This window comes from Mus musculus, chromosome 1 (assembly GCF_000001635.26).
Source record: "Mus musculus strain C57BL/6J chromosome 1, GRCm38.p6 C57BL/6J".
Classification (NCBI taxonomy): domain Eukaryota; kingdom Metazoa; phylum Chordata; class Mammalia; order Rodentia; family Muridae; genus Mus; species Mus musculus.
This window is the reverse complement of record NC_000067.6, coordinates 167,349,571-167,369,467: the sequence shown is the minus strand read 5'-3', so window position 1 is coordinate 167,369,467 and position 19,897 is coordinate 167,349,571. Positions and strand designations below refer to the sequence as shown.

Here is a 19,897-nt window from a genome sequence, read left to right as displayed (position 1 = left end):
GTATGCCTCATCTGAGGATCTTACTAAAATTGACTGACAGGTTTGAGGTGGGTTCGGTCTGCATCTCTACCAACCAGGTGCTGTGGCTCCCTGGCCACACTGAGCATTATCCGCTCAGACGCTCAGACAGGGCAGTTCTTGCTTTCCGTTTGTGTTCTAGTGGAGGAAGGGTACAGTTTGCACAAAAACAGTTACAGTAACAGTGGATGTTAACAGGGAGGGAGGAGGCGGTGTGTGATGGGTACCGTACCTTGGAACAGAGGTTAGCTTGCGGTGTAAGGAACCTGTAAGATGACGAGCTGGAAAACGTGGTCTAAAGAGGGAAGAGCCTGGCAGAGAACCCAGAGGAGAAAGTGGAGAGTAACAGACGACATCAGACATCCAGACAGTGTGGATGGTCATGATGAGGCGTACGGGCTTTCTCTTAACTGCAGTTAAAAGCTGCAGCGGGCTTAAGCAAGAACTCACTGTAATCTCACTGCTGTTTAATTGCTTGGTTTCTTTTGTCAACTCCCCCAAACCTTGAAAAGGAAGACAAAAATGGGTCTTTATGTGTGAAGAAAAAAAAACAAGGATTCATAAATATGTCAGGACAAATAACACCAAAAAAGGCTGCTTTCAGCATTCTGGTGCGAACGGCCATAATTCACCATCCAAAGGCAAGAGACTGAGAAGCCTAGCAGCCATCATCCCTTATCTCTAAATGCCACCGTCACTGTACGTAACTGGTCCCCAGAAGGAGCACTGGGCTGGGCTTAACTGCATCGGTCTGCAGTTACAAGGTCTGCCCACTGCAGGGAAGGACAGGGCACAAAAAGTCGTCATGCCCCACCCTGCCCTTTGTACTTGGCAGGGCTCACCTTCCCCTGCCTGGTGCTTTCTCCTGTCTCCTACCCAGCCTTAAGATGAGACTCAAATTAAGACGGCAAAAAGATCAGCAGTGTAATAGGTTTTTAATTCACTGTAATGGTAGCGTACAAATAACTCACACATTCTAAAGGTTCTCTTCGGTTCTATGGCCATAGGCTGTACTGCAAGAATCAGAGATAAAGTGCTGTGGAAGACAGGATGAGTGTTTACTGAGGCAAGTCAGTTATCTGCGTAAAATCCGACTCCACCAACTACCTGTCTCTCTAGCCAGGTGGTCCGGTTTCTCAAAGAAAGGACAGAAAAACACAGCGTTTGAGAAAGATTTTATTATTGTGCAGTGTATGATATGGGGAAGGGGTGGGTTCTAGAGATAAACCTGAAGTCACTGGGTTTAAGTGATAAGACCTTACCCACTGAGCTGTCTTGCTAGTTAGTTAGAACACAGCTGTTTAAATGCCAATGAGTCACATAGCCCACAAATACTAAGAATAACAGCTTTTTACATTTTTTTATTTATTTATGGGTTTTTTTTTGTTTTGTTTTGTTTGAGACAGGATTTCTCTATGTAGACCTTCCTAGACTGGAATTCACTCTGTAGACCAGGCTGGCTCTAAACTCAGACATCCACCTGTCTCTGCCTCCCAAGTGCCGGGATTAAAGGCACATACCAGTACTGCCCAGCTCCAAATAAAAGCTTTAAGAATTTGTTTTTTAGTTGTCAATGAACAAAGAATGTATATGTACTGATTCACCAGGAACCCAGGAAGGAAGGCCTGCTTTAAAGCAAACTAGAAAGCTGCCATTGTTGGTGGGACAAATGTGTAGGAGCAGAGCTGTGGCCTGCCTATGTCTGAAGAGTGCGCTTCTGGGGTCTACATATTTCTCAGGGGCTGGGACAACAGGTTACCTGGCTACCATCTGAAAGGCACTTGTGCACATTTTCAAACTGGGAAGGTGACTGTAAGACAGAGGACAACACTGACCCGTTATCACACTAATGACCCAAAGCCTGGATGTAAGAAGCTATTCAGTTATGCTGCCTGTCAAGGCAGTCAACTCATTCCACAGCTTGGCTACGCCAGCAGGCTTCCCTGGGTTTCAAAAGGCTGACTCCACGTCGCCCATCTCCACACACACCGTCTTCAGCTGAGAGTAGTACTCAATCGTCACACGGCCATTCTCTCTGCCAAATCCTGAAAAGACACGGGGTCAGAGTGAGCTGGCCGTACAGTGGTCTGGAGTCCCAGTGCATCAAAGGCAGACTCTGCTGGTCAGGGTGGGGAGCAAGTCCTCAGAGCAGATACTTCTGCGGAGCTGGGCCAGTGAGTGTTAGGACACTTACCAGCCGAGTACCTGCTTCAGTGCCTGCCACTCTGTGTGAACATCTGAAAAGTGTTCAGTCTTTTGAAGGAAGCGTGCTAACAGCAGGTGCAATAGCTCAGTTGGTAGCGTGCTTGCCTACCAAGCACAAAGCCCTGGGTTCAGTCCTCGGCACCATTAGCCTGGGCATAGTCTCACATTCCTATAACCCCAGCACTTCACACAGATGGGGCAAAAGGAACTCTGCTCCACTATATAGTGAGTTCAAGGCTCACCCTGGATACACGAGACTGTGTTCTCCATCCTCCCCACCCCTAGCCCTACAAAAGCCAAGAAGCCCGTTAGAAGCAGCCTCTAAAACAATCAACCTGACAGCCCTGAAAAGCAATGTCTGTTAAAACCTGACTATGTAACAAGACTTATTAACCGTTAGCATGTGCAAAGAGCAGACGTTCAGTTCGCCAAAGCCCCATGCTTGGACTTTGTGTTGTGCCCAAGCCCACACTGACTAAGCATATCAGGCCAGGCTCTCTTCAGACCTAGCCATTTCTCTCTTATCATGCACACACTGTTGTCTTACCCAAAAGGAATGAAAACCGGCCTGGAGTTAGGGGCTCTAAGGCCCATGCCCTATACTAAACACTAGCCACTAATAAAAACCATGATTAGTAGAGTATCATTAGGGAGTGCAAGGATAGCACTAGTTATGAGAGTAGACTATCCACACCCACCACTGCATCACTCTTCCTAATATTTAGGTGGCCAAAGACTATGAGCTGGACTCTCAAAACTGTTTTCAAACCAGCTGGACTCTCAAAACTGTGTTCAAACCAATTTTTAGTTTAAATGAAAAGAAGTATAGGAAATGAATGAATACAGGCACCACACACAGAGAAAAAAACTCAAAGCAATGGCTATACCACCTCTGCTTCAAACCCCGACACGCCAGAGCACACATCTGTGGTGACAGAAATCAAGGAGCAGTAGCTTAGGGGACCATTTTGGTGCCATCCAGATCAGACAGTTGTGTTGAGTCTCAAATGTGGACCCAAAGGAGAAAATCAATTAATACAAGCTCTCTGGACTATGACTTGAGAGACACCTAAGCCCTACTGATGGGCATGCCTGATGTGGAAGCCCTGTGCTCAGAGCAAGAAAAAGTAACACCGCCCACAAGACACACTGAGGTGTGACCAGCAGTTCACATGCCACATTACACAAGAGCTGTTGTCTGGCGGTGGCTGGCCTGCACTCCAGCGAGGCTGGGGAGGACTGAGTGTCCTGTATGTCCTTGGCTGTGCCAGGCCACAATTAGAACGCTGGTGAGCTGGCACTGGCTAGAATGGCATCCCTGCAAATCTGGTTTGTCCGTGCTTTTCCTCCGCCTCACCTGACTTCTTGTAGCCACCAAAGGGCAGCTCCACTGGGCTGACATTATAGTTGTTAATGTAGCACGTTCCAGCCTGCAGCTCAGCCGCCACCCGGTGTGCCCTCTGGATGTCCCTGTTAGGGAAAAGATAGTATTGGTTATTAGCAGATTTCCTCAGGAACCTCAGAGTGTGAGCTCTGAAGGTCCTGAGATCCTGGCAAACTGTTGTTTCTTCAAACTGTTCAAAGTGCTTTCAGACAGACCAGGTTTAAAAATGTATAAACCGCTGGGTGTGGTGATGCATGCCTTTAATCCCAGCATTCGGGAGGCAGAGGCAGGCAGATTTCTGAGTTCGAGGCCAGCCTGGTCTACAAAGTGAGTTCCAGGACAGCCAGGGCTACACAGAGAAACCCTGTCTCGAAAAAAAAAAAAAAAAAGAAAAGAAATCTATAAACCAGGAGGCAGTAAAGGGCACCACTGTTCAGTGGTGTGGGAGCAACTACATACCTCACACACAGGGATAAAGATGGAGCCCTTCACACCATACATATGCATTCACCCACGCGGAACACAGATAGCAGAACTATAAAACTTTTAGGACAGAAGTTTGTCTCCATGACCCTGGATTAGACAAAGCCTCCTTAAGCATAAATAGCCAAAAGCAAAAGGAAATCCACAGAAGTGCAAACCAAACCCCTTACAGCAGGAGGATGGCTGAGACAGGTATGGAGAAATTAGAGCTTTTTATTAGTGTACGCGCACCTGCATCTGTATGCACATACACACTGCACATCTGTGGTGCTCAGAGGACAACTGAGTCAGCCCAAGGCCCGCCTGCCCTGCAGAGCTGTCGTGGCCGGTGCTGGCAACTTAGAGAACCTAACTCAAAGTAGTAAGTTATAAAAAGGTCTGGTGATACTGGAGACAGCTCAATATAGGACGCTAGTTTCCTATGTGCAAGGCCCTTGGCTTAGTCCTCAGTACCCTCCCCCAACACACACAAAGGGCACTCAGTCTCCAACTCAGACAAGCAGAGTGCCAAATGCATCCTTGGCATCCACTAAACTGAAAAGCACACTGGGTTAGGGGCGTAGCTCAGTTTGATCATCAGCACCAGAAAACACACAGAAGCAAACAGAGATGCTGGTGGCTCTAATCTCTAATGACAGCAACGTGGGAAGCAGTGAGAATGGTTACACACTCAAGAGATCCCATAACCCCTCCCTCCTAAGATGCTGCAGATGTCCTGATCCACATACCTGGTGAAGACCCCAGCTGCTAGTCCAAAAGTGGTGTCATTAGCTCGCTCTAGAACCTCGGCTTCAGTTCCAAATGTTAAAATGGACATGACTGGTCCAAAGATCTCTTCTTTTACACAAGTCATGTCGTCTCTGCAATTAGCTGCCAGCATTCAGAACAAAACCAGACAGTGAGGGGACCACAATCTCATAGACCCAGAACACAGTATCTTAATAAGCAGTGAGACATGTGGCTTTAGGGGGGGAAATTCAACAGGCTATCGCCACTGTGGATATCAATTAGACCTTCCTTCGGCATGGCACTTTGGCTAATACATATTAGAGGGTTATCCTCGGCGATTCTAAAACCGCCTTTTAGACTTCCTAAGGAAGTCTCCAGTGAGGCAAGCAGACTCACTTACAGAGATCTTCACTACAGTATTACCTGTACTGATGAAAGCAAAGGCAACAGACTGACACCCAAAGAGGAGGAAATGATCACCACAGACCAGGCACACCCCAGCGAGCAACTTCTATAAAGCTGCTCAGAGCCGTGCTTCTCAACAGTAAGAAGATGTTCATAAAAATACTCACTGAAAATGACCCAAAATACAACATTAACAGGGTTTCTGTTAAAATGTCATATCGGTTTTTTTTATTCCACTTGTCACATTTTTTAAGTGATTCTCTCATGTAATTACAAGTAGAAACAATGCTATAAAAAGCTGCAAGGGCTGGAGAGGTGGCTCAGTGGTTCCAAAGGTTCACTGCCCTTGCAGAAGACCCAAGTTTGTCTCTTAGCACCCACATCAGGCAGCTGGAAACCACCTGTGACTCCAGCTCCAGGGGATCCAATGCTTTCCTCTAGCCTGCACAGGCATTGTTCATCTAGGCATGCAAACACGTATGCAAGACACACACGCATGTACACACACACACACAACAAATGCAATATAAAAATATAAATGCAATATAAAAATCAAAATGTGAAAATACATAAAAGTATATTTGCTTTGTAAAATCTGTACTTAATGTTCCTACCAACAACTCACTGCCTACAATGACTTAATCCATGCTTGGCATTTGAGTTCTGTGCTTAGGACTCTGAGAAGGAGCAGCACTGAGCCCCTGTGGGTCTCCAAGCAACACTGCACAGGGCGTTTGGAGGTCGCTGCACGTGGAAGGGTTGGGGGGCCGGAAAAGGAGCTCTGGAGTCCTGTTAGAAACACTGGCTCATTATAAAGTCTCACAAGCAATTCTAAAACCTCCTCAGAACCGGGAGGGGTGGAGGGAGGGGGAGAATAAATTCTTAAAAGGAGAAAAAGAAAATCTCTTCAGATAGGTTAGGGGTGCACTTGAGAGACAACAGTGCCTCGTATAATATTTAGATTGTGCTTACAAATAGCTGGCTGTGTTCTGAGTCTTTGAAAACTAATAATCCACATGTATGTTTTATTTAATTACTCAAAACAATTACCCAACAGTCTCTGAAAATATTTATCAGCTTACAAGGCTGGCTACACAAATGGCTCTGTGGGCAGTGAGCTTTACACTGGAGAGCAGAAGGAACAGCTGACACGTGACATCGGGAAGCATGCCTATCTGAAACGCAGACCAATTCTGAAATCTTAAGCAAGTTAAAGACAGACTCTCAAGCCAGTCCTAACCTGTCATGGTCAAAGGTCAACAGTGGGTCTGTGACAACGCACATCTCTAGGCCAAAGGCTCTAAGAATGACAGTCAGAGGTCTGGGGCAGGGACCAGAAATCTGTCTTAGCAGGTTTTCCAAGTCACACATATGTTAGGACACAAGCCAGATTCCAGCATCACAAGAATTAATCCCAGCACACAGAGAACTCTATTAATATAGTCTCCGTTCCTTCTTTTCCCGTACACATACATACCTGCTCTTCAACAAATTTAGAATAATATTGCATACTTGATTGTTTAACCCACTATCTTTCACTTAACACCACATAAATTTTCCCTACTTGTTAACTCGTTCAATTACAACCACCCTGGTCCACGGTCTGGATATTAGGCTCACAGCTTTTCAACATCAGTGGCTATACCTTTAGCTAAACTGCATCGTGTCACGGTTGAAAGGTAACACACTAGCACCAGGGAATGGCTGGAATTGGCTTGAGTAGGATACCTATGTATACCTGACTGTCCAAAACAGAGTTTTGTTTTTTGGGTATTTATTTATTTATTTATTTATTTATTTATTTAATGTATATGAGTACACTGTTGCTCTCTTTAGACACACCAGAAGAGGGCATCAGATTCCATTACAGATGGTGTGAGCCACCATGGGGTTTCTGGGAATTCAACTCAGAACCTCTGGAAGAACAGACAGTGCTCTTAACCGCTGAGCCATCTCTCCAGCCCCAAAGCAGAGTTTTACGGGTGAAAAGATGTACTAAAACTTACCAAAATTACATCTGACAAATTGGTTTTGTTATGCTGATTATAATTACTGAACATGTCATTACCCTAATTATTTTAATCAAACAAGTATTTCTGAGTTTTAGGACTTTTGTGTGTATGTATGTTTAAGCGTGTTCCCAAAAGAGGTGTCTCCAGCAAACCAATACATATGGCTGACCTAGTGCAGGGGCACCTGGGGGCTTCAAGAGTAACGACTTACTTCATAAGCCTGGGTAGTGGGACCATTCAACCTGCCAACCCTTACTCTGTGACATTATATAGGTTATAAATATTCACTTATAGCTACTTGGTATTTAATCCCAGCCATTTAAAAGCGAACAAGACATACTTAAAATGCAAGGTGTCATGTAATATCCATGTTTTAATTTGGGGTCCTCTGGTACATACACCTCTCCACCACACAGCACAGTAGCACCCTAAGAGAAAGAGAAAAGGCAGGCATCTTTTGTACTGAACATAAATCCATGTATGGCCCCAAAAGGCAAAATCTAGCCCAAGCAAATGCATGCATATTTACCCTCCCAAAGCAGGACCCGTAGGGACAGCAACCACAGCTGTCAGTGGAGGGGAACAGGATAAGGAGCCAGGACGTAACCCACCTGCCCTCTGAGCTCCTGTCACTTCTTACCTGCTCCTTTGCCAACTTGACAAACCCGAGGACTCGTTCCAGATGTGGGGCGTTGATGAGTGGGCCCATCCTCGTATCTTCCAGAAGGGGGTCTCCAAGTTTTATCTTCTGAGTCTGCTTCACAACCTCATTTATGAATTTATCAGCAATTTCCTTTTGCACAAAGACTCTAGTCCCATTGCAGCAGACCTAAAGGAGACGTGAGACACAAATCTGCATATGGGATGGAAAAAAAAGAGGGAAAAACCACCTAACAACCTTAAAGGCGATACGATTCATTGTTTTAATGTTTTATTTTATGTATTTGATGTTTTGCTTGCATTATGTCTGTGCGCCAAATGCGTGACTGGTGCCTGCGGAGGCCAGAAGAGGACACTGGATCTCCTGGACCTAGAGTTGCTAATGACTGTGAGCTGCCATGTGGGTGCTAGGAATCGAACCCAGGTCCTCTGCAAGAGCAGCCAGTGCTCTTAACTGCTGTGTCATCTCTCCAGCCCTATAACACATTTTTTTTTTCAAGAATTTTTTCACTTCTAAAAAAAACTGCCCACAGAGACTGGAGAGATGGCTCAGTGGTTAAGAGCATGGGCTGCTCTTCCAGGGACCTGGGTTCAATTCCCAGCACTCACATGGCAGCTCACAACTGTCTGTAACTCCGTTCCAGGGCATCTGACAGCTTCTCACAGACATACATGCAGGCAAATCACCAAGGCACACAAAATAAAAACAAATTATTAAAAAAAAAATAATAAACTGCCCGTAGTAATTAGGAAGGATCATACATGTGATTGTAGACATACATTCTACATGCATGATCTGCCCTTTAACATAATGGTTAACTCTTACTCAGCTTAACTTTTCTGAAGACCTTTAACGGGGCACAGGACCGGAACCTCTCTTAGTCCTGCGTCACCGGCTGCTCACTCTGGCTGTTCCTAAAGTGTGGGCTGAAAGTAAGATGAGGCTGAGAGCTGTAATCTTCAACCCAGTTTTTAAAATGGAGCATTTTAGGCCAGGCGATGGAGACATCTTTAATCCCAGCACTCGGGAGGCAGAGGCAGGTTATGGAGTTAGCACAGTCAGGGCTACACAAAGACACCCTACAGGGGATGGGGGTGGGGAGGGTTAGTCACCATTCTCTCTCTCTCTAAAGCCGTAAATAACCACCAGTCATGCTCACCAGAATGAACATGAATACGGTTCAAATACCACACAAACATACAGTAGAACAGAGCAGAGTCCCAGAAATAGATCCCTATGAAGTTCAATGGAGTGATGTCTAAGACATATTAAAATTATATATAAAAAGTGGAGCTTTTAACCTGCTTCCCTTTGTAAAAAGAAAGTAGAGGAGATCCAAACTATACAAATATATGGCCGCTGTGTTCAAAGAGCAGCACAGAAAAGGAGAAACAAGCACCAATGATAGTGTCTTGGCATGGGAAGGGGGAGGGGAGCAGGGGAGAAGAGTGGGGAGGAGGGATGGAGACTGACAGCCCTGGACGGGCTCTTTAAAAATGTTTCACATTTGGAACTATGGTCATGTTTTGCCTGATGAACACAGATCTTAAAAATCTTTAAAGGGCAGAGGAAAAGACACGTCACGTGACATACAAGCAGAAGCCTGTGGACCTGCTCTTCTAAAGGAGCATCATAAGCAGACTGAAGCCAGGGAGGACAGAACAGACCCAGGGCCTTCAGAAGGCAGTACTCATCCAGGCCAAAGACAAAAAGAACTATAAAGTACCTGAAACTTTTTTTTTCTTTTTTTTTTTTTCTTTTTTTTTTTTTTTTTTTTGGTTTTTCGAGACAGGGTTTCTCTGTGTAGCCCTGGCTGTCCTGGAACTCACTCTGTAGACCAGGCTGGCCTCAAACTCAGAAATCCGCCTGCCTCTGCCTCCCCAGTGCTGGGATTAAAGGTGTGTGCCACCACCTCCTCCCGGCTACCTGAAACTTTTAACTTGGCTTACTTTTCACAATGCTACTCTGGGACCAGGTGATTCAATATACTGTGGGGGGAAAAAAACCTAAGTCTGGGGTTGGGGATTTTAGCTCAGTGGTAGAGCGCTTGCCTAGCAAGCACAAGGCCCAGGGTTTGGTCCTTGGCTCTGAAAAGATTAAAAACAAAAACAAAAACAAAAACAAAAAAACTGTCACTATCAGAAAAGGAAACTACAAATATAGACAGGGAGGAAGAAAAGGGCCACAATGACTTACTGAATGAATTTGTGCTTAATACAGATACAAAAAAAAAGGGGGGGCGGGCAGGTGATGGTGGCACACCTGCAATCCCAGTGCTTGAGTGTTTGGGAGGGGAGGCAAAGGTAGACAGATCTCTGAGTAAGGTCAGCCTGGTCTACAGAGCAAGTCCTGAGGCAGCCAAGGTAGGTGTGTGTGTGTGTGTGTGTGTGTGTGTGTGTGTGTGTGTGTGTGTGTGTGTGTGTACGCGCGCAGGGAGAGGGGGGAGCTACTCAGAGAAACTCTGTCTGGGAGGAGGGGAGGTGTGTTCAGCTACGTGTCTGTACACACACAGTCATGCATTCCCTAGCCCCGGCTGAGCAGCACGGACACCATAGCAGCAGTCAAGAGCCGGGCACTGGAATCCTGGTTGCTCCTTCCCTTGGCTTACAGGGGTTAAACTCAGGATCTCCCAGGTGCAGGGTCAGCATTTATTCTACCACCGAGCTACAGCCCCGGCCAAGAGCTGGGTTTCTAAGTAACGCTTCCCACTCCCTGAAACCAGGGCTGTAGACAGATAGCTAATTCCAGAGTTCAGTTGGAAAAAAGAACGAGATGATCTACAATACCTAAATGTGCCAGAAATCAAAGAAGTTTCTCGGGTCAGAGAGAGGAAAAAACCCAGCATGGTGGCACATGCCTGAGATCCCAGCACTTGGGAAACTAGGAGTTCAAGGACAGCCTGGGCTACTCGGAGGGACTTTGTCTCAAAACATCAACACTCATGACGTAAACCATGCCAATTACCCACTATGTAGTCTTCTACATGCATAGATTAGCACACTGCAGCACATCCACACATATGGTTTAGAGAAACAATAACCAAGGCTGGAGAGACGGCTCGCTTGCTTTTGCAGAGGACCCATCGTAAGCTGCCAGCACCCACAGGGTTGGCTGCCTCACAACCCTCTAGAACTCCAATTCAAGGGCACCAATCGCCTCCTCTGCTCTCCAGGGACACCCGGTACACATGGGGTGCAGAGTCATACACTCAGGCAGAACATTCACATACATAAGATAAAATCTGCCTAAAGAATTTCTTACAAACCAGCAGCAACTGAGCAGAGGGGGGGAGACAAGCAAAACACTAAATCTCATCGATGGATTCTTCTGGGGTTTTTCTGGCTTGTTCTTTGTCTTTCTGTGGTGTTATGGCTCTTACCTCAGACCCTATGTAAGCATATGCTCTACCCCTATACTACGTCAGTCCCTTCAGCTGGATCTTCTCCCAGAAAAAAAAATGAAAATTATTTTCAATTACTAAGATATTAGTCAAATAAGCAGTCAAGTTCTAGTAAGGGTTACAGATGGAAAAAATCAGAAAGTTAACACCAGTAAGAATACTGACAGTGGTGTGTGTGTGTGTGTGTGTGTGTGTGTGTTACAGTGTGGTAATTTTATATAAAAGATTATGCGTTTTTGGCTACATTGGAGTATTTCATAGTTACAGACCGTGTATCTACAAATACTATAAACACTACAGGAAAACTTAGCATTTATATATTATGTGTGTAAGCAGGTTGAGAGAAGGGTAACCATGGTCGCTTCTGCAGCGGTTCTCAGCCTGTGGGTCGCAACCCCTTTAGCAAAGCTTTATCTCAATACCTATTCACACTACAATTCATAACATCAGCAAAATTACAGTTATGAGGTAGCAATGGAAATAACTTTATGGTTGCGGGTCACCACCACAGGAGATGCTGTGTTTCAGGGTCACAGCGCTCGGAAGGCTGGGAACCAATGTATGACAGCAATCTAGGTCACTAGATCAAGGACACAACGGAAGCTTTGTACTATTTGCGCAACTATCCTGCACTTCTCAAAGTGGGTCCAGGGTGTCGAGTGTGCTGATGGGGGGAGAGGAGGGGAGCTTCCGTCCAGCCCTGTCGGGAAGAGTGCATACCTGTCCTTGTGTGAGGAAGTTGGCCATCAGGGCCCCCTTCACAGCATTCTCCATATTACAGTCTGAGAAGATGATGAGAGGAGATTTGCCCCCAAGTTCCAAAGTAATGGGCTTGACTCCCTTAGCGGACATCTCCATGATCTACAGAACAAAGCAAGACATTCAGAAGTTTCGCCTAACTTAGCCTGTAGCAAGGTCAAGGAGACCTGCACCCACCAGCCATCGTAATCCGATGATTGAGTCCTTCATCCACTGAAAATATTCTTTGGCAAACGCTTATGAGAATTTACAGAACTTTCACGTCAAACCCTGAGACAGGAGTTCATCTGAAACATACTGACGGTTCACAGGGCTCTCATGGCCAGGACATAAATTCTGGTCAAAGCAATGAATCTGAAGTAACCTGAGAAAATACTCTTCCTTCTATATGATGTGGTTAACTCACTAAACAAGAGACGTGCCAGCGTAGCCTCGGCCCCAGTCCCTCAAACACATCATCTCCTTAGGCAGGGAGGAGAATTTCTACCCCACTTGGCCCAACACAGACCACCCATGCATGCTCTCTTTCTCCCTCACCCTCGCACAGGAAACTTTGGACCAGCAGAATTTCCTGGCCCATTCCCAATACAAACTAGGAAATCCAAAACAGGCAAACCACACAGTAGGCTGGGTCAGCTTTGCCAGCGCTAGCCATTTGTTAGGACAAAACTGGTTCCATCCGTACCTTCACGCCAGTGGGCACACTTCCGGTGAAGGAGATTTTGGCCACCTCGCGATGATGACACAGAAACTGGCCTGTGGCAGCCCCACCTTGCACCACGTTGAAGAGCCCCGGAGGCGCACCCGCTTTGGTGTAGATCTCAGCCAGGAGCAGAGCAGACACAGGCGTGAAGGGAGAAGGCTTAAAGATCATGGCATTACCTGTAGAAAAGCAAACGCTCCTCTTAGACAAGACTAGACTATTCCAGCCGGTCCCTGGTCTTCCGAATTCACCAAAGGTGTTATTAATAACAGAAAAGCCTAGGATCGGAGTGACAGACAGGGATCAGTTTCCAACACACAATGGTTAGTTTATAACCAGCTGTAACTTGAGATATCCAGAGAATCTAGCACCCTCCTCTAGCCTCTACAGGTACCAGTAATGTGCACTGTATACGTATATACATGCAGGCAAAAGACTCATACACAGACAACAGATACTAATAAGTCTGAAATTAATTAGCTTTTTTTAAAAGGACACATCTTGTTTTCCTACCTTGGGTTCTCACGCATCAAGGTCTCGGCACATGTATTATCCCACTTAAAGCTTGCAACTTCAGTGTAAAGTAGGGTAATCAGTCTCATTTTATAAAAGAGGCCAGAAACTTTCATTCCAACACTAGAGAAGCTGACATCCTCACAAGGGCAGCCTAGACTACACCGCAGATCCTATGTCAGAGACAAACTAGACAGATGCAAAATAGAGACACTTAAAGACAGGGCCTGTAACCTCAACCTTTAGTTCCTTCAGGAGTGAGGCAGAGCAGGGACAGGCCGACATCCTCAGAGATCTGACTGTCCTAGAGCACATTAGAAAGAAACAGAAGGTCTACTGGAGTGGGGTGGGGGAGGAAGGCTCTCTGCGGAGGAGACATTCACTCTTACCACAAGCCAGAGCCGGAGCAGACTTCCAACAGGCGATCTGGAAGGGATAGTTCCATGCTCCTATCCCCACACACACCCCAAGCGGCTCTCTTCGGGTGTAGCCGAAGGACCCTCCTGGGAGCTGAATGTGCTCGCCTAGAGGTAAAACAGAAGGAATGATGCCAGTCTATGCTCCCAATTTCACTAGCACATTCTAGCTCATCCTAGTTCGTTTAATTCTCTAAAAATCTCCTGTGGGGGCTGAAGAAATGGCTCAGCAGTTAAGAACACTGGCTGCTCTTCCAGGGGACCCAGGTTCAGTTACCAGCACCCACATAGTAACTTAAAAGCATCTGTAGTTCCAATTCCAGGGGATGATCCCACACCTCTTTTAGCCACCACAGATAATAGGCCAGCAAGCGGTATACAATACACATGCAGGCAAAATAGCCATACACATATAATCTTAAAAAGTAAAAGTGAGGCAGCTATGGTGGTGCGTGCCTTTAATCCTATCACTAGAGAAGCAGAGACAGAGGTGGGTTTCTGTGAGTTCAAGGCCAGCCTGGTCTATACAGCAAGACCCAGAAAAGCCAAGGCTACATAGCAAGCCCTCTTTTCAAAAATAAATAAAAAAACTCTTAAAAACAAAACAAAACAATCTCCTGAGGTCTAGCGCATAACTTAGATAAAATAATATGGAAACAAGGGGACAACTCAGCAGCAGAGGACGTCTAAGAACCCTAAAACCCACTCAATATGAACTGTTGTAAACATTTGATTTTTACGTTTCATTTAGCTCAGGTTAGCCTCAAACTCACTATGTGGCTGAGGCTGCCCTTAACCTTCCAGTCCTCCTGCCTCTACCTCCTAGGTACTAGGATTACAGGTAGGCATCACCACACTAAAGAATATGCAATATTTGGAACTGGACCCAGGGCTCCATGCACAGTAGGCAAGCAGTCAACCAGCTTAGCTACAATCCTGGCCCAGCTATGAACTTAAAACAATGACACGCACAGCGTGGACTCTTACAAACTAGTGTCTCGGTTTGCTCAATGCTGTTTGCTCAGTGACATGTACTATCTCACTGAATCCTCAAAACCCAGGAAATGAGGTGTTATCACCTCCATCTTATCTAAGAATGATAAGGTAACTTTTAAGCCACCCAAAAGGTGACAGTGAACTTGAGACTTTGCCCTTCACCACTCCTTCACCACTCGGCTCTGCTCTTCTGTCCTCTTGTCACCTGAGGCCAGGCCAGGGCTCACCTGCCATGGATGCAGCCAGCCCTGCATAGTATTCCAGGCACTGCCAGCAAGTGTCAACATCCAGGCGGGCCTCAAATATGGACTTCCCGTTGTTGATGGTCTCCACGGTGGCAATTTCATCCTTCCGCTCCTTTGGGTAGAACAGAGGAGAGTGAATACACAGTACGGTGTTTAAACAGCACATGTCGCTCATGCTCTAAGCCTAGAAAAGTTGGGCATTTGCAATGAGACCCGACAGAGGAATGGTGCCGCACCGGGAGACAAAAACCTGCTGCCACAGAGGAGCCTCCTCGTCATCATCAGGCGACAAAGATTCAGAACACAACCTCAACTCAGTATCTGAGAGAAATGGAAAGTTTTAAGCACTATTCTGTGCATGTGTATAAGTAAGAATGCATATTTCAGCATACTCTCAGACATTTAGGCACGGCCCAGGCTATCTGAACAAAGACACCAGGCAGGCCAACTGAAGAGCAAAGGCCATGGAAAACAGAGATTACATTACCCAAGAGAGAGACCTTTGGGGCTGTGACTTCCTGTTCCTGAAGCTAGAAGTTTATACTCCCGGGTAAGAACTGTAGCGATCCTTTCTTCTCCGTCTCAGAGACTTGACTGATAACCAATTAATCTCAGTACCTCCCTGGAGGAGGATAGGAAGGTCTTTAGATACACTAACTCCCTGTGGTGCAACCCACAGCATGTACAGGCTGTAACAAAGCTCTTTTTTCTCTAATCTCCAAAGCGTCATGTGTTCTATCAGAATACATGTGTGCACTGATGTGTGTATACAGATATTTGAGTATACATTCGTATACACTCACTTGCAAGCATGTTAATCCTCAGACCCTTCAAGGTTTCTCACAGCATAGCTAACACACACACAAACACACACAAAAAAACCACCCTACATTCCCACCAAAGATACAATTCATGTTGTGATGTATATTCTTTTGAATTTTTCTAGAAGTATACCTAGTAGAAAACACACCAAGAAAAAAAAAAGGCTTAAATATTCTCAAAACAGGAAAAAAAAAAAAAGCAAAAACAAGCACACATTAAAAGCAAGCATCCAGGCCTGGGAAGATGGCTGAGTCTGTGAGGTGCCTGATATATAAACAAAAGGACCTGAGTTCCAATCCCCAGCCCCCACAAAGGCCAGACATGCCAGCACCAGAACCGTATCCCCAACACTGGGGAGGCAAGAGCAGGCAAATCCCTGGAGCTCACTCATAAGCCAATGTAGCCAAGCTGATAAACCCCAGGTCTACTGACAGAAACCATCTCAAAAAGTATGGTTGGACAGAGATCAAGGCTACACCGACCACAACCTCTTCAGGCACCTGTACATACATGTATAAATACATATACACATACAGTCATGCACATATACATACAGACAAATAAGTAAATACACTTTTAAGTAAAAATAATTTAAGATAAAAAGCAAGTAAGCAGGCTGGAGAGATGGCTCAGTGGTTAAGAGCACTGACTGCTCTTCCAGAGGTCCTGAGTTCAATTCCCAGCAACCACATGGTGGCTCACAACCATCTGTAATGAGATCCGATGTATTCTTCTGGGGTGTCTGAACTACAGTGTACTCATATAAGTAAAAATTAATTAAAATTTTTTTAAAAAGCAAGTAAGCCATAAAGATCATGCTATAATTCAAAACAAACTCAAGAAACAAAGCAGGCCAAGGGGAACTGTCCATGGGGCACGCGGTGGAAGCTTATTTCACGTTCCAAGGTGGGCACGTGGGTGGGAACGTTTCTCCCTTGCACAGAAACGCCACAACCCAAAGCTGCATCCAAGTCTACCTGCAGCTCCCCTCAGAGCAGTGCGAGCAGCGCTTCCTCCAAAGGAACCCAGCAATCGATCGATTGATACACACCTTGATGATCCGGGCAGCCTCTAGGAGGACTTGGCAGCGCTCCAGGCCACTTTTCTTACTCCAGAGTTTAAAGGCAGCCTTTGCATTCTCAACGGCCAAGTTTACTTCCTTTTCTCCTGAACACGCGAAAGTGGCAATCACTCGGCCTAGAAAGAAGCGGAGAGCCGATTTCATCTCAAGCAGTTGCAATGCATCTGAGAGGTTTCTATCAGCATCCTCTGGAGGATGGATCCCTCCCAGGGTCTCATTTAGTACTTAGCTTTTTTTGTATTGGGAATCCCTTTAAACTCCAACGAGGGTTGCAGATCTAGCTCCATAAAAACAAGAATTTAACCACATTACAAAACTGCTGAAACTATTCGGTGTCTAAAACTCACCATAGCCTGAGACTAAGAGGCCATGCCCTCCTCTATTTGATAGCTACGTTTACTAAACATTACAGTTGGAGGGATGGCTCAGCGGTTAAGAACACCAACTGCTCTTCCAAAGGTCCTGAGTTCAAATGCCACCGACCACATGGTGGCTCACAACATCCATAATGAAATCTGACTCCCTCTTTTTGGAGTATCTGAGGACAGCTATAATGTACTTACATATAATAAATAAATACCTCTTTAAAAAAAAAGTTTACTAACATTGACCTTCTAGAAGTCATTTTGTGATGGTTCTTAATACTGACTCAGAATCTTGACAGTCTTGCAAAATCCAAGTTGAAAGTCATCAGTCTATTACTGTAAACTGTCCCTTATCTGTGTTCTAATCAGGGACTATCAGACTACTACTTGGTGAATAAGGTTAATAAGAAACTTTAGTCGCTAAAGGCCAGTCTTTTCTTAAAGTCTCAATCTCCTATCCCCATCATAACAGAAAGATTAGTGTTGGGGCTAGAGAGATGGCTCAGGGTTAAGGGCACTGACTGCTCTTCCAGAGGTCCTGAGTTCAATTCCCAGCAACCACATGGTGGCTCACAACCATCTGTAATGGGATCCGATGCCCTCTTCTGGGGTGTCTGAAGACAGCAACAGTGTACACATATAAATAAAATAAAATGGTCTTTCAAAGATAAAAAAAAAAAAAAAAAGATTAGTGTTTTTTTTTTCTTTTTAAGCCCGTATCTGAAGGATCATAACCCAACTAACTCGACCAACAAAAGGTTTTCAGCAGTTTCTTTTCACAAGGAATTTCTGAGATTTCATAAACCTATTTCTTGGACAAACCAGAATGGCTGAAGATCGCCTGCGAGTAAAGGCAATGGCCAGAGCTCACCTGCGGGCAATGCTGCTTCTGTGCCTCTAAAGGGAGGCAGGCTGAGAAACTCTTCCCAGCTATCATGGCCTCTCCCATCAGTTCAGGTTCTGGCAAATCCCTGCCTCGTGGAGGTCAGTGTACTTTTACTTCTCTCACTAAACAAGCCCTTCTGGCTTACAGAACACATTTTTTTTCCCTGCTCTGAATATTCAATAAGAATAATCAAAACAAACACAAAAGTCAACCCAAAGTCCAAGAAACAAAGAACTCGCTTCCTCCTTAGTTTGTGCTAAGGGTTTGCTCCAAAGCATTAAGTGCTTGCAAGGATGAACTGTAGAAATCTAATGAACATCGTGATTACAGCTAATAATACCGTAAAATACATATTCACTTAAAATCTGCCAAGTGTGCAGAGCATGAAAGTTCTCACTACTCATAGGTGGAAACTACGTGGAGATAACGGATAAGTTCATTAATTAACAGTGGTAAGCACTACACGTGATTACACATGTTCAATGTTTTTTTTTCTCTCTCTCTCTTGTTAACCTGGAGAGCTAGCAGGCACTAAAGCTAAACAGATGTTGTCGGCTGCTGTTTTTTTTTTTCTCTCCTTTCCCAACTCTCATCGAAGTTCAGAAATATCCCAGCACTAGAAGGGGGAAGGTCATGTGGATCATGCATAACAGAAATCACCTGTGAGTCAACATCCCAGTAGCAGACTCTCCTGCAGGCCCAGCTCTCAAAACTCAAAAGACCCACAGGTTCTACGCCAGACTCTCCTGCTCCAGCCATGTAGTTACTCCCGGCCCCCCAGCGCACCCCACCGCACCCATAGCGCCCCCTCTTTTCCAGGAGCCTCCCCAACATTCTGTGCTCCGTGCTGCGACCACGCAAGTTCAGCAACCCTTGGCGGAGAGCTCGGAAGGACTCGGGGCAGCAGACTCAGTGCACAGGGCCGGGGAAGACCCACCCCATCCGCGTGCCGCCCCGCGCCAGGTTACCGGTGGCTGGCTCGAACGCTTTCTCCGTGCCGGAAGCATCCACCGGCTCCACACGGGCCCCGCCGCGGTAGTTGAGCGGCTGCGACACGACGAAGGTGCCAGTACTCATGGCGGCGACTGCTGCAGCCCGGTGAATGCGGAGGAGCGAGGTCAGCACAGAACCGACTGCACCGAGGATCATCTGCTACGCGTGCAAAGCGTCCGGAAGCCCCAGCAGATTACTACTGGAGGGGGAGATAGCGCGGTAACGAGGAGGGAGTGGCGAGGGGCGGAATCTCTGGGGCGTGGCCCATGGAAAGAGGCGACCCTGGCTGGGCAGGGGTGGACCACTAGGGAACAGGACCTCGGGGAGGTGTGGACCGTGAGTGTGAAGACCCGGGGCCCTCAAGGAGAGCCCAGTAGAGCCCACTGGGAGGAAGGGACAGTGGGAGGGGCGTGGCCTCGTGCCACGAGGGGGTGTGGCGTGAGAGGACGGCCAATGAGAGCCTAGAGTGAGTAGCTTGGGCCTAGTCAGCATAATTAAGGGCCTGGTGAGAGCTTCTGGGGCTGGAACTGGAAGACCTTTGGCCTAGATAATTACGTGGAACACCACACCACCCAAGTCCTCCGGTCCAGATCCCGAAGGAGTTCCTGGAAGGATAATGAGACCCCTTCTACTGGGCCTGCAAGCTTTTGCAACATTCTCCTTACTGTATTTCTTTGATTTCTTTTTGTGCTTTGTAGAAGCACAGTATTAGGGAATGTGTTCTTCTTTTTTTCTTTTTTTTTATTAGATATTTTCTTTATATACATTTCAAATGCTATCCCGAAAGTTCCCTATACCCTTCCCCTGCTCTGCTCCCCTAC

At 46.1% G+C, this 19,897-nt stretch overlaps 1 protein-coding gene across 2 annotated transcripts; it reads right to left on the bottom strand.

Moving 5' to 3' along the window:
- Positions 1-937: 937 nt before the first annotated feature.
- Aldh9a1 (aldehyde dehydrogenase 9, subfamily A1) lies at positions 938-19,505 on the bottom strand. 2 transcript variants are annotated; one of them, NM_019993.4, is made up of 11 exons: positions 19,052-19,477; positions 16,803-16,948; positions 14,912-15,041; positions 13,662-13,796; positions 12,742-12,938; positions 12,018-12,158; positions 7,877-8,065; positions 7,577-7,664; positions 4,819-4,960; positions 3,581-3,693; positions 938-2,063 (listed from the first exon to the last, which is right to left on the bottom strand). In NM_019993.4, the coding sequence occupies exons 1-11, from the start codon at positions 19,230-19,232 to the stop codon at positions 1,969-1,971; spliced, it is 1,557 nt and encodes a 518-aa protein (NP_064377.2). In that variant the 5' UTR covers positions 19,233-19,477; the 3' UTR covers positions 938-1,968. The 2 variants fall into 2 exon arrangements, with proteins under 2 accessions (NP_064377.2, XP_006497013.1); XM_006496950.4 differs by having other exon boundaries at positions 1,177-2,063; positions 13,273-13,796; positions 19,052-19,505.
- Positions 19,506-19,897: the final 392 nt, after the last annotated feature.

Bases quoted from the DNA above. Each gene is read 5' to 3' on its own strand.
- Aldh9a1 (NM_019993.4), bottom strand. From the start codon at position 19,232: ATGATCCTCGGTGCAGTCGGTTCTGTGCTGACCTCGCTCCTCCGCATT. The intron at 16,949-19,051 runs GTAACCTGGCGC...GCTTCTTTCTAG, and splicing joins AGCGTTCGAGCCAGCCACCG to GCCGAGTGATTGCCACTTTC. The intron at 2,064-3,580 runs GTGAGGCGGAGG...GTGTCTTTTCAG, and splicing joins TGGTGGCTACAAGAAGTCAG to GATTTGGCAGAGAGAATGGC.